The sequence below is a fragment of the Ovis aries genome, chromosome 3 (assembly GCF_016772045.2).
Source record: "Ovis aries strain OAR_USU_Benz2616 breed Rambouillet chromosome 3, ARS-UI_Ramb_v3.0, whole genome shotgun sequence".
NCBI classification, from domain to species: Eukaryota; Metazoa; Chordata; class Mammalia; order Artiodactyla; family Bovidae; genus Ovis; species Ovis aries.
In genome coordinates, this window is record NC_056056.1 from 100,987,258 (window position 1) to 101,001,957 (window position 14,700).

The 14,700-nt window shown below is 46.7% G+C and overlaps 1 protein-coding gene across 1 annotated transcript in view; it reads left to right on the plus strand.

The window, feature by feature from the left end:
• LONRF2 (LON peptidase N-terminal domain and ring finger 2) overlaps window positions 1-14,700 on the plus strand; it is a 75,057-nt gene that overhangs the window by 11,273 nt on the left and 49,084 nt on the right. The window contains 12 exon segments of the mRNA XM_027967056.3: window positions 71-268; window positions 1,029-1,230; window positions 2,935-3,034; window positions 3,573-3,608; window positions 3,610-3,683; window positions 5,336-5,447; window positions 5,449-5,475; window positions 6,652-6,810; window positions 7,410-7,537; window positions 7,540-7,571; window positions 9,525-9,649; window positions 9,651-9,666. Coding sequence (XP_027822857.2) covers window positions 71-268; window positions 1,029-1,230; window positions 2,935-3,034; window positions 3,573-3,608; window positions 3,610-3,683; window positions 5,336-5,447; window positions 5,449-5,475; window positions 6,652-6,810; window positions 7,410-7,537; window positions 7,540-7,571; window positions 9,525-9,649; window positions 9,651-9,666 — 1,209 coding nt within the window.

The window sequence follows — 14,700 nt, forward strand, 5'->3', positions numbered from 1 at the left end:
TAAGTTAGTTTGTTACGTATTTTTCAAAAGTGTTTTAAAAAATGCTTTTTTCCTCTTGGCAATTTTGTAGGTACTGTGTGAGGTGTTTTTCCCAGCCTTAGAATACATGCCTCAGAGTTTAACATCTTCAAAAAAAAAAAAAAAAAGAATTTAACATCTTCCACCCAAAGTATACTGTTGAACATGAGAGAGACTAAAGTCTCAATAGCAGAGCCATGTGAACAGCCAGGGTCCTGTGGAGGAAGGTGGCAGTGCAGGAGGGTCTAAGGTAGGAAGTGCACGTACTTGTCAACATTATCTTTTTTTGTTTTTTAAAGTGAGCTGCGTAAGGTCTCAGTTGCAGCACACAGGATCTCTTGTTGCAGCACATGGCCTCTCCAGTTGTGGCTCTTGGGCTTTGCTTAGTTCCCTGGCCAGGAATGGAACCACGTCACCTGCATTGAGAGGTGGCTTCTTAACCACCGAACCACCAGGGAAGTCACTGTCAAAATTATCTCGCCTAAGCTTAATACAGTTTTGAACATTTACAAGTTATTCAGATGTTGACATTCCGTTAGCTAGTACTTCTCAAGACCAGTTGTGGCTTCTCCTCTTGAGAGTTAAAACTTTCCAAAGATGTTGGTGGAATACTGAAAATCGCTGAAGATTGGTGGGACTTCCCTAGTAGTCCAGTGGCTAAGACCCTGTGCCTGCAGTGCAGGGAGCCTGGGTTTGATCCCTGGTCGGGGAACTAGCCCCACATGCTGCAGCTAAAGATTCCACATGACGCAGCTAAGAGGGGGCAGCCAAGTAGATAGATGAAATGTTTAAGGAGAAGAAAGCCACTGAAGGTTAAAAGAGACTTCTAGAACAGTCCAAAACACCCAAACCGCAGGAGACTTGAAATTATTTTGTCTTAGAGAAAAGAAAGCACAGGGATAATTTGAATATATGAATACTGGTATTCAGTTGCTCCCTGTTGCATGAACTTTTTTTCTTACGCTATGATGTCTTTAATATTCAGGATCCTTTTTTCGTACTTTTATCAGAATCCATCTGAGGAACCTGATGTGTTTAGAAATAGCAGTTCCTCCGTTTTGCGTTTCATCCTGGGCTGACCCTGTGAAGAGGATCAGGAGGTGTTAGACGGCATCCTTCCAGCGGAGCCCAGCGCTGGTTTAAAGAGACAGTTTCCGAATGACTCAGAGGATGCACGTGCTGTGAGTGCCCCTGGGAAGATTCCCAGGAAAGGTCAGTAGGCCGTTTGTCTTGGAGTATGTGACCGAAGAGTGAGAGACGGTTGGCTGATGCTGAATACACTTTACAAAATTTATGCAGGCAGTTTAAGATGAATAGTGAGATGAATATATCACCTTTCAGATTATAGGCCAGTTTCAGTGGTTACTTCTATAAAGACTTCATAGCCAAAAAAAAAAGCAGAGAAATTTAGGTATAACTTTACCTTTTATTCATGGCTTATAGATACGTAATGGCTATATACAGCCAGGCTTCAGTACAAGTGAATTCAACCAACCACGGATCAAAAATATTTGGGAAAACAGTTTCAGAAAGTGCCAAAAAGCAAAAACCTGTGTAGCAACTGTTTACATAACGTTTACATGTATTGCTATAAGTAGTTTTAGTAATCTGAAGATGATTTAAGGTATAGGCCTGCCTCACTTATTGTGCTTTGCAGATTATTATTATTATTTTTACCAGATTAAAGGTTTGTGGCAAACCTGTGTTGTCAGGAAACGGTTAGCCCATTTAGCAATAAATTATTTTTAATTAGGGCTTCCCTGGTGGCTCAGATGGTAAAGAATCTGCCTGTAATTCTGGAGACCAAGGTTTGATCCCTGGATTCGGATGATCCCCTGGAGAAGGGAATGGTTACCCACTCCAGTATTCTTGCCTGGAGAATTCCATGGACAGAGGAGCCTGGTGGGCTATAGTCCATGGGGTCACAGAGTCAGACACGGCTGAGTGACTAACCCTATTTTAAATTAATGTATGTGTATTGCTTTTTAGGCATCATGCTGCTGCACACTTAGCGCACTACAATATAGTGTAAACATAAGATTTTTTTTAACTTTATTTATTTTTGACTGTGCTGGGTCCGTGTTGCGGCTCGAGGGCTCCCTCTAGTGGTGGGGAGTGAGGGCTACTCTTTTGCGGTGCTCAGACTCCTCCTGCGGCGGCTCCTCCTGTGGCAGAGCGGGCTCGCGGGTGCTCAGGCTTCAGTAGTTGCGGCTCCCCGGCTCTAGAGCGCAGGCTCAGTAGTTGCGGTGCACAGGCTTAGTTTTTCCTTGGCAGGTGGGATCTTCCCGAGTCAGTGATCAAACTCATGTCTCCTGTCTTGACAGGTAGATTCTTTAACCCTGAGCCACCAGGGAAGGCCAAATGTAAATTTCACATGCACTGAGAAACCAAAAACAGTTTGTATGACTCAGTTTATTGCAGTGTTGGCTTTATTGCGGTGGACTGGAATGGACCCCGAGATGCCTCTGGGCTGTGTCTGTGTGTGGGACGGTGTGCTTAGGTTATTCACAAACACCACACCATTTTCTGTAAGGGACTCCATCCAGCGTCAGGGATCTTGGCATCCTTGGGGGGCCCGGAACTGTCAAGGACATTTAAAACTCATCTAAATGTGTCCCTGCGTGCGTGCTCTGTCGCTTCAGTCATGTCCAGCTCTTTGTGACCCAGTGGACTGTAGCCCACCAGGCTCCTCTGTCCATGGAATTCTCCAGGCAAGAATACTGTAGTGGATAGCTCTTCTCCAGGGGATCTTCCTGACCCAGGGATTGAACCTGAATCTCCCACATTGTGGGCATGTTCTTTACCATCTGAGGCACCAGAGAAGCCTGTAACACACTTTAGCCAGAGGAAATACTTTTTATTGCTTTCTTTTACCCAGATGTGCAAGTGTTAATTATAGCATTTAAATTTTTTCAGAGGCCAACTCCTTACCCCAAAGAAATGTGAACTGTAACACAGGAGAAAGTGAAGAACTCCCCATAGAGGTGGCTGACTTTGAGTGTGCCCTTTGTATGAGGTATGGTGACATAGCATCTATGCCACTGTGAAAAATCCAGCCTTTCTGAACTTTGTATCCTAAACGTAATGGGCTTTTTAAAAAGTGTTTGTTTTAATTGGAGGATAATTGCAATATTGTGATGGTTTTTGCCACCCATCTGTCTAGTTGGCCATAAGTACACCTGTGTCTCCTCCATCCTGAAACCCCCTCCCAACTCCCTCCCCACCTCATTCCTCCAGGTTGTCCTGCTTCACGCGTCAAACTTCCACTGGTCATCTGTTCTGCATCGATAATGTATGTGTTTCAGTGCTGTTCTCTCAAATCATCCCACGCTTTCCTTCTCCCACTGAGTCAGAAAGTCTGCTCTTTACCTCTGTGTCTCCTGTTGTCAGAGAAATTACGTACACCTCAATAACAATTGCTTTATTTTATAAAAATCTGATAAGATAAAAATGGAAAATGGGTATAAGTGGTTTCTAGAGTTCTTATAAAATGAATGGATTCTTTGAAAGTCTGTTGTGGACATGTCTTGCTGAAAACCCAGATGTTTCTGCAGGTTGCTCTTTGAACCTGTGACCTCGCCCTGTGGACACGTTTTGCCTGAAATGCCTCGAGCGCTGCCTGGACCATGCCCTGCATTGTCCCTTGTGCAGAAGTAAGTATTTCTGTGGAAATGACAAATCCGGGCACTTCTAAAATTTGCCCTCCACCTCCTTTCCCTTCACATGCAGCTTTTAATTCCTTGGTCCCTTAGCTCCCATTCTCAGTCCTGACAAAGTCAGCTCTTTTTGCTTTTGTGTGTGTCTGTATAGTGAAGTGAAGTCGCTCAGTTGTGTCTGACTCTTTGCGACCCGTGGACTGTAGCCCATCAATCTCCTCTGTCCATGGGATTCTCCAGGCAAGAGTACTGGAGTGGGTTGCCATTTCCTTCTCCAGGGGATCTTCCCGACCCAGGGATCAAACCCAGGTCTCCCACATTGCAGGCAGACGCTTTAACCTCTGCACCACCAGGGAAGGCCTTAAATACAAGAATCCAAGTACTAACATCAGAGATTTCAAGGGAGGAAAGGAAGCCAGGTTGAAAGAAGAAGGGGGAGGAGGCGGAAGAAGGGGGCGAAAGGGTGGCCTTACAGACGTCTCCTGCCACCTACAGATGCCCAGGCGTTATGGGACTTTTCCCTGGGCCTCCAGAGAAGGGAGGACTGGAACTTGGCCCTGTCAGAAATTAGACCAGACCAGAAGCAGAATTCGAGTTCTCTGCCAAGAGGAGGTAATCAGTCTCCAATCCTCAGCTCAGGCTGAGGGCCCTTCAACCAGATTGCTGCGTCCAGGACCGGGGGACTAGAAAAACAGGGAAGGATAGGAAGAGTTAAGGAGAGGAAAGAGAGAGGGAAGGGGAGAGAGGTCAATAAAGTCTCTTGTTCCTTACCGGTCAGGGCACTCTGGCCAGTTGTCCACATCAAGAGGAGACCAGGGACAAAAGGGTCCCAATTGCAGCTGCTGGGTCTGGTCCATCGGCAGGCAAGCTGGCCCCTTAGTACCCCGAGTGGTCAGGATGTCAGTCTCAGTGAAGAAGGGTCTCCGCCAGAGCCACCATTTGTTGGAGGAAGAGGGACCCCTTCCAGGGCCCGAAACTGGGCTCTTGTTTAACACTCGGAAATGAATTGTCCGAGGAGACACACGTGCTGACAAAGCAAGAGATTTTATTGGGAAAGGGCCCACAAAGTAGGGAGGATTAAAGAAATTCACAGTCTTAAATCTGAGACTTGAAACACCATTAGTCATTTTTGCTGTGCTGCTCTGGTAGCTTCAGCATTTCACTCTCCAGGGCGACTCTTTGGTATTTCTCTTGTGTTCCACCACCTGCTACTCACTCCGTCTACCCTCCCTGACCTGATTCTCCATGGAGTGTAGACGCCAGCAAGATGGGAATTGCCTCTTCCTTCCTCCAGGCAAACCCTGTCTCCTGAGCTGCTTTCCTGGGGGAGGGACAGCCCGCCCCTTCCTCACGGGCCGACCGTCCGTCTCTCTCTCCTCAGTCCCTTTTGTCTTCTGAGACCCCAGCTCCCTAGGAAAGAGAGCTCTTTTCCCTTAAGAACTGATTACCATAGGACTTCCTTCGGTGGTGCAGTGGTTAAGACTTCACCTTCCCCTCCAGAGTGTGTGGGTTCCATCCCTGGCTAAGGAGCTAAGATCTGGCATGTCTTGCAGACAAAAAACCAAAATGTAAAACAGAAACAATATTTTTACAGACTCAATAAAGACTTTAAAAATGGTCCACGTCAAAAAAAGAGAAATCTTGGAAAATGGCATTGTTAGTTAACTTTGTTTTGTTACAGTTGTTAGCAAGCAGAAAATTTAATACAACCACTCTGGCCGAAGAATTAGTATTTCGGTGTTTCTCAGATGCGTTCTCTGACAGAGAGAAGCTGCGATGACGGAATGACGGAGCTGCCACAGTAAGTCCTCGCGCTCTAGGTGCTTCGTGCTGGGTTGCGGTTACAAGAAGGAAATCCTGGCTAACCTCACAGCTCTATCTCAGTTATTTTTCCCCCTCTTTGGCAGACAAATTGGCCTCAAAAAAGAAAAAAATTAATTGCAAAGAGTTTATGGAATTTAATTGAAGAAGGTTGTAAGAAATATTCCCAAAGCGTGTTTTGACAAAATCATATGGCTGCTTTTTATATCTAAATAAGCAATACTGAATTTTTCAGAACTGAAAAGGCACAGTTCACTCAAAACAGAAGGTATTTGAAAACAGGCTTTTTCCCCCTCAAAATAGGTTTGACAGTTTTTTTCTTCTTTTAAAGTGATTAAAGTTTTGTGTTGTAGTACCCTGTATTGAGATCTTATCATTCTTCTAGACTTTTTTATTTATTAGTAGAACGCATTACTTTTGACGTCTGTCATTTTTGCTTTCATCAGAGTTTTTTCTCATTTATTTCTCTTGTGATGTAACCGACGTTTAACATTATACTAGTTTCAGGTGTACAACAGAGTGACTTGACATTTGTGAATTTGGTGAAATGATCACCATAGTAAATCTAAGTTAACATCTGTCTCCAGACAGAATATTTTTATTGTGATAAGAGCTTTTTAAGATTTATTCTCAGCAACTTTAAAATATGCGATACAGTATTATTAACTATGGTCACCATGCTGGGCATTGCATCTCCAGGACTTGTTTATTTTATAACTGAAACTTCGTGGTTTTTGACCCCCTTCACCCATTGCACACACAGATACACACACACAGACACACACACACTCACTCTCTCTCTCTCTCTCTCTCCTGGTAACCCTGTCTGTCCTCTGTATCTGTGAACTTGGTTGTGTTTGTTTTTAGATACCATATTTAAATGAGGTCATATAGTTTCTTTCTTTCTCTGTCTGACGTACGTCACTTAGTGCTGTGCCCTCAAGGTCATGAGAATGTGTTCATAGTGATCTTAAGTTCTCTCATTAGATTAAATAAGAGGGCTTGCTGAGCGCTTCTCATGCTGTGACTGTTGACTTTCTTTTCCCACCTAAGGCTTAGGCAAGCCCAAGGGTTTTGTCATTAAGAGAACCGCGGCTGTCACGCCCTTCTTGTCTGTGAGCTCCCGCATCTAGTTAACATTCCTCTTACCCCACAGTCTGACCAGAGATGTGCCCATCTTTGTGTGCGCCATAGCCTTCCCCACTATGCCCTGCCTGCTCCACGTCTTTGAGCCCCGCTATCGGCTTATGATACGAAGATGTCTGGAAACAGGTGCCAAACGGAGTGGCCTGTGTTTATCTGCTGAGCATGCAGGGTAAGAGTTACCAGTATTCAAAGAGAAGGTTCTGGGGACTTCGCAGTGGTTAAGACCCCATGCTTCCAATGCAGGGGATACGGGTTTGATTCCTGGTTGGGGAAACAAGATCCCGCATGCTGAGTGGCGGGGCTTCCCTGGTGGCTCAAATCGTAAGTAATCTGTTTGCAACGTGGAGGTCTGGTTTTGATCCCTGGGTTGGCAATATTCCCCTGGAGAAGGGAACAGCTGCTCACTCCAGTATTCTTGCCTGGAAAATCCCATGAACAGAGGAGCCTGGCGGTCCAGTCCGTGGGGTCACAAAGAGTTGGACAGGACTGAGCGACTAACACTGTGTAATTGTGAACATGCTGTGTGGTGCAGCCAAAAGATTGAAAAGAGGAGGGGGCTTATAATTAAATGCATCATTTTTCGTTTTTGTTAGAGAACAACTTAAGATGATGTTGGTAATCCCTAGTGGCTCCTATTACACAATGAAGTATAAGCCTGGGGACATCTGTGTTGTGATTCCACCTTTCATTCTAGTCTCGGCTCCCACTCCTTCCCCTTGAACATCACAGCTGCTGATTCTTGACTGTCTCTCCCACCTGTCCTGCCAGGATCTCAGAGTACGGCTGCATGCTGGCAGTCAAGGACGTCAGGACATTCCCCGATGGCGGCTCTCTCATTGACGCCGTGGGGATCAGCTGCTTCCGGGTTTTGAACCACCGTCACGGAGACGGCTACAACAGGCAGCCATTGAATACTCAGAAGATGAAAGGGTGGGTAGTCACACCTGCAGGGCCAGCCCCGTCCCCTCTCCAGCCGCTCTTTCCCTGTGGGCACCGGGCCTCACGGGCCAGAGGGCAGAATGCAGCCAGGTGAACGGCGAGGTCCGGGGCACGGGGAACTGGTTGGAAGATGATGGCTGAGTGTGGCAGCTCTCGGGGCTCCTCTTCTGTTGTTGCTGTTGTTGTTTAGTCGCTAAGTCGTGTCCGACTCTTTTCAACCCCATGGACTGCAGCACACCAGTCTTCTCTGTCCCTCACCATCTCCTGGAACTCGTCCAAGTTCATGTCCATTGAATCAGTGGTGCCATCCAACCGTCTCATCCTCTGTCATCCCCTTCTCCTCCTGCCTTCAGTCTATTCCAGCATCAGAGTCTTTTTCAGTAAGTTGGCTCTTCACATCAGGTGGCCAAAGTATTGGAACTTAAGCTTTAGCATCAGTCCTTCCAAACAGGATTCAGGGTTGATTTCCTTTAGGATTGACTTGTTTGATCTTGCTGTCCAGGGAACTCTCAAGAGTCTTCTCCAACTGCACAGTTTGAAAGCATCAATGCTTTGGCGCTCAGCCTTCTTTATGGTCCAGCTCACATCTGTACATGACTACTGGAAAAACCATAACTTTGACTGTGTAGATCTTTGTTGGCAAAATGATGTCTTCGCTTTTTAATCAAATTAAGAATGGTTGTGTGTTATAGTCTAATTCCAGAGTCTACCCCAGTTTTCATAAATGCTATAGTCTTGCAGTCAGAAAGGACGTTAGTAGTTTACTCCTGTTTTACAGATGAGGAAGTTCTACCCTAAGGCAACTGAACAACTGGCTAGCATTCCCACATGAGAGGCAGGGATGAAGCCAGAACAAAGCCGGGCCCCCTGGAGCTGTTTCTGCTCAGTGTCCCTACGTAGGACGGAGCCTTGGGCAGTGAGAGGGGCCCAGGCAGCAGGTGAGTCCTTCTAAAGCCGTAGGATCTCCCCGGCATCAGGCTCAGGCTGCGAGTGCACTGTTGCCGTAGCATATCTTTTAAAGTATAGTTTGGTGGCATGAGATACAGGTTTTAAACTGCTGTAACTCTTTGACTTGAACTTCCCTGGTGGCTCAGTGGTAAAGAATCCGCCTACCGGTGCAGAAGACAAGAGTTCCATTCCTGAATTGGAAAGATCCTCTGGAGAAGGAAATGGCAACCCACTCCAGTATTCTTGCCTGAAAATCCCATAGACAGAGGAGCCTGGTGGGCTATAATCCATGGGTCACAAAGAGTCAGATACGTACCAAGCAACTAAACAACACTCTTTGACTTGGTAATTCTGCTTCTGGGAATCTGTCCTGAGGCAATGAGAGCCCCTTCTCAAGCACATATGAAAAAAACCACTTTGCATAATTACTCAGTATTATTTGTGTCATCTTATTAATACGTCTTATGTGAATGGTTGAATAAGTTATGGTATATTTCAAGTGTAGGATTGCATGTAGCCATTAAAAATGATTCCTGATAATTTCAGATGCATTTTTCTATTAAGATAGTGAGAGAAGCATCTGGGTGTTGCCGATGGACATGGGATAGACCGGGCACCGCTGTGTAACAGTGCAGACTTCTACGTTGAGCTTGTGTACCTGTGTGTGTGTGCTCCGTCCTGTCCGATCTTTGCACCCCGAGGACTGCAGCTGCCAGGCTCCTCTGTCCATGGAATTTCCCAGGCAAGAGTAGTGGAGTGGGTTGCCATTTCCTTCTCCAGGGCATCTTGCCGACCCAGGGATGGAACCCACATCTCCTGCGTTGGCAGGCAGATTCTTTACCAGTAGCGCCACCTGTCCGTTTATTGAAATGCTGATGAATCACTGAAGTGCTAATGCCAGGAATCTGCTCAACAGACGTGGCCGTGGTCACTGTGTAATGGACACACAAGTGTGCTAATGAATCGCTGAAAAGGCTGTCTCTCTTCCTTGACCAGGTGGAAGGCCCAGAGTGCGAGGAACTTGGCATGCTGCGCGATTCAGTTTATCAGCAGTCTGTGTCCTGGTTCGCATCACTTCAGGATCCCATGAAAGAGCAGATTCTAAGCCATTGTGGGTCAGTGAGAACCTGAGCCTCAGGTATGCTGTGCTGATATTTCATAGCGGTGATACTTCCTGCCATCGTGTGCTGAGACACATCACACCCCAGCAAAGCTTGGCAGTGCCTGCTCTGCTGCCGACTCCATTACGGCTGTTTATGAACCGTTTGATTTATCAACAGCCCAGAGAGACACCTGGTAGAGTAGCATGTGCCTTGTGGAGCAAAAATGATAAATGCTTTCTGATAAATATTATGCGAAGGTAATTTGTTTTCTGTCAGAGATTGGTTTATTCTGGTTGGCTGTCTCTTTTGTACTTCTCTCACCAGCATCAGAAGGTTTGGTAATTGTCGTCTATCAGCAGGATAGACTCTGCATTTTGTACCTAATCCTGCCTTACCCCTACTGAACAGGCGTTGAGTAAATGAGGAAATTCTCTGTCATTAACTTAGAGGTGTTCCCTGTCCTCTGTCCATCTTCACAGGCTTTCTCTCTGCTCCCAGGAGTGCTCCAGTGATGCTGAGTTTTCTTTCTTTTTCTTAGTTATTTATTTTTATTGAAGTATAGTAGATTTACCAGAGAAGGCAATGGCACCCCACTCCAGTACTCTTGCCTGGAAAATCCCATGGACGGAGGAGCCTGGTGGGCTGCAGTCCATGGGGTCGCCAAGAGTCGGACACGACTGAGCGACTTCAGTTTGACTTTTCACTTTCCTGCACTGGAGAAGGAAATGGCAACCCACTCCAGTGTTCTTGGCTGGAGAATCCCAGGGACGGGGGAGCCTGGTGGGCTGCCGTCTATGGGGTCGCACAGAGTTGGACACGACTGAAGCGACTTAGCAGGAGCAGCAGCAGAGTAGACTTACAGTGTTGTTAATCTGTGATACAGCAAAGCGATTCAGTTATACCTGTGTGTGCACTCTTTGATTAGTGTTCTTTTCCATTATGGCTTCTCATAGGGTTTTGTTTTTATTGGAGTGTAGTTGCTTTACAGTGTTATGTTAGTTTCTGCTGCACAGCAGAGTGAATCAGCCACATGAGTGCATACATCCCCTCCCTCTTCAGCCTCCTTCCTCTCCCCCAGCATCCCACCCCCTAGGTTATCAGATCACCGAGCTGAGCGCCTGTGTTACACAGCACATTCCCACTAGCTACCTGTTTTTACACATAGTAGTGGGTCTATTTCAGTGCTCCTGTCTCATTCGTCTCTCCCTCTCCTTCCCCCTCTGTGTCCACAAGTCTGTTCTCTACGTCTGCTCCTCTATTCTTGCCCTGCAGATAGGTCCATCAGCACCATCTTTCTAGATTCCATGTACATGTGTTAATATACAGTGTTTGTTTTCCTCTTTCTGACTTACTCCGCTCTGTATGACAGACTCTGGGTTCATCCACATCACTCCAGAGGACCCAGTTTTGTTCCTCTTATGGATGAGTAATATTCCGTTGTATTTCAGTTATGACCAGGCTTCAGGTCTGTGAAGCATCGCTAAGTGCAAATGGCTCGTCTCCCCTGTGTTTGGACGATGGAGCCAAGAGGGGATGGTGCGGGCTTGTGACTGAGAGTGTATAGCTCCTCCTGCTGTGCCCGCTCACCTGTCCTGGAGGCAGGGGAGGGGACAGGGCCAGGTCTCGGCGGATTTAGGGTCAGGCGAAGTGTCTTTTGTATTGTTTCTATCAATTTTCCTTTCTTTCCGTGTCTCTTGGTGGCTGTGTCTCGTGTGAGTTCTATCTTTTCCAAACCCAGGAAAATGCTTTCAGTCAAAAGTCACCCTCAGGCATTCCTCACCCTCCGCTCTATTATAATCTCTGCTGCTCCTCTGTTTTGTAGCTCAGATTCAGAAAGCAAGGTGATTAGGCTACCTTGATGACAGTGTGAATTACCCTTTTTCTAGGTGCTTTTGCTATTAACCCAAATTTTTCTCTAATTGTAACACATTGCATGATTGTCATGGCTTAAAAACAGCAGAAATTTATTATCGTACAGTCTGGGGATTAGAAATCCCTCAGAGGTCCCACCAGGCTGTGATCAAAGTGATGGCAAGACTTGATTCCTTGCTGGAGGCTCTGAAGGGGAGTCCATTTCCTCCCCTTCTCTGGGCTTGAAGGGCTACTGGTGTTCCTTGGCTCTGGCCCCTTCCTCCATCTTCCAGGCTAGCAGAGTTGACCTCTGACCCTTCTTCCATAATTTATTACCCCACTCTGACCACAGCCCAGAGCAGCTCTCTGCTGGAAGGACCTTTGTGATGAGGTTGAACCCGCCAGGAACAATTCAGCATCGTCTCTGCACTCCTCCAGGTCCCTCACTCAGTCGCATCTGCAGGGTCCCTGCCGCCGTGTAAGCTGCATAGTCATGGGCTTCAGGAACCGAAAGGTGAACACCTTTGGGAGACCGCTTGTCTTCCCGCCGCGGAGGATTTTAGGTCCTATGTGGGAGGTATTTTTATGCTGAAAGTGAAAGCATTAGTCACTCAGTTGTGTCCAGCTCCTTGCATCCCCATGGACTGTAGCCCGCCAGGCTCCTCTGTCCATGGGACTCTCTAGGCAAGAATACTGGAGTGGGTAACCATTCCCTTCTCCAGGGGAATCTTCCCAACCCAGGGATCGAACCTGGGTCTCTTCCATTGCAGGCGGATTCTTCACCGTCTGAGCGACCAGGGAAGCCCCTTTATGCTGAGGCTTCCCCATTAAGCCTGCTACTCAGTGTCTCCCTATTCAGTAAAGTGAGGAGAGAAAAGAGAGTATGAACCATACAGAAGGTTGTGTTGTCCAACACTTGTGCCGTCTTCCCTTGGAGGGGAGGTGGGTGCCTTCTGCACGGTGATGTGGGCTGCACCATACACTTTGACCTTAGTGCCATTCTTCATCTCTCACCCTGAGCTAAGGTGAGCCCGGAGCCACCCTTCCTGGTCCCCAGTTTGGATTCTGCTTGCTTCTGGAGTGGGGATGGAGGAGAAGCAGGGAGACCTGGGTATCTTGGTTTCAGTTCCGGGAATATTAAAAACAATTCTGTGGTTACGTTTTGCTCAGAGCTCAATCCAGAAGTGCCTGTTTGGTTATGAAATAAAGGCTATCAGGAGGCATAATAATTCATATGTATATTTAATAGTAACTCATTAAATGGGCTTCCCTGGTGGCTCAGTTGGTAAAAAAAAAAAATACACCTAAAATGCAGGAGACCTGGGTTTGATCCCTGGGTCAGGAAGATACCCTGAGAAGGAAATGGCTAACCATTCCAGTAGTCTTATCTGGAAAAGTCCATGAACAGAGGAGTCTGGTGGGCTACAGTCCATGAGGTCACAAGAGTCAGACACGACTTAGCAATTAAACCACGATACCACACACACATATATATTTAACAGTAACTCATACATACAACTATTTCATATATATGTATATTTGTCTCATTGACTTTATTATAAGATTTATAATCAAATTTGTACCTATACTGTTTCTTTATAAACATTTTGGTTTGTATAGCATGTTTAGAAAACAGTAACAGAACATTGGAGAGTAGAGATAAACATTATGATTGCTTCTTCTAATGGGTCATAGACTTTGAACTAGAGCTTTATTATTATTAATTTGGCTGTGCTTGGTCTTACTAGTTGTGGCATGTGGGATCCAGTTTCCTGACCAGGGATTGAACCCAGGCCCCTGTATTGGGAGCTTGGAGTCTTAGTCACTGAACCACCAGGGGAATTGTGAATTAGAGCTTTAAGAGACTGCTGCTAAGTTGCTTCAGTCATATCCAACTCTGTGCGACCCCATAGACGAGAGCCCACCAGGCTCCCCTGTCCCTGGGATTCTCCAGCCAAGAACACTGCAGTGGGTTGCTGTTTCCTTCTCCAATGCAGGAAAGTGAAAAGTGAAAGGGAAGTCGCTCAGCTGTGTCCAACTCTCAGTGACCCCATCGACTGCAGCCTACCAGGCTCCTCCGTCCATGGGATTTTCCAGGCAAGAGTACTGGAGTGGGGTGCCATTTCCTTCTCCACACATATGCTACTTCTACTCGATTCCCTTGTTCCTTACAGAACCAGTCTAATTGTAAAACAGTATTATACTTAAGAGACCCTCCAACCGGCCACCATTCGCCGTCCTGCAGTGACTGCTGTAGCCATGCAGTGTCCCATAGGAAGACCAGGTGTGTCTTTAAGCCCTCGGGGTCAGATCTATCCCAGTTTCAGGGTACAGTTCAAAGGAGTGAGGCTGGAATTGTTAGCTCTCATCTGTTAGAGAGAAAAAAGCGACCAGTGCCATTTTTCTACCGGAGGTGTCCCTCCCTGCTCTAGATGGGGGTGTAGACAGACTTTACACCAAAAGCTTTTCCTTCCTGGTTGGACTTAGTCTGTCCCTTACCGACACAGGTACCATCTCGACCCTCCCAGTTCTACCACCGAGATGGGATGGAGATGTACCAGGGGGAGACCTGATAGCATCTCTACCTGATGTCCAGCTCTTCACCTTTAACCTTTAAGAGACTAAGAACGACTAATTCATGAAGAGTTTTCCTGTGGAAGATGCGTCTCTTGGCAGGTTCTTCCTTATGTGAATGTCCCCCATTTAAGTGTGTGACATACAAGTAAGCTTTGTCCGGGCTTCCCTGGTAGCTCTGTGGTAGAGACTCTGCCTGCCGGTGCAGGAGACACGGGTTTGATCCCTGATCCGGGAAGACCCCACATGCCACAGAGCAGCTAAGCCTGTGTGCCAAGTACTGAGCCTGTGTTGTAAAGCCTGGAAACTGCGAGTGCTGAAGCCTGTGCACGCTAGAGCCCCTGCTCCGCAACAAGAGAAGCCACAGCAATGAGAAACCCGCGCACTGCAGCCAGAGAGTAGCCCCCAGTCTCGGCAGCTGGAGGAAAGCCCACACACCAGCAAAGACCCGGTACGGCCAGAAATAAATAAATTATAAAAAGCTTCTTAAAAAGTAAGCTTTGTGTCTCAGGGCTGAATGAACGGTGCAGTAGACCTCAAAGAGAAGGCAGCATTTAATTCTTGCTCGTGTCGATGAGACAGAAGACCACACTGAGAACAGGCTTCTACTTGAGCTGCTGATTTTGTCTTCCTTTCTTTTGCAG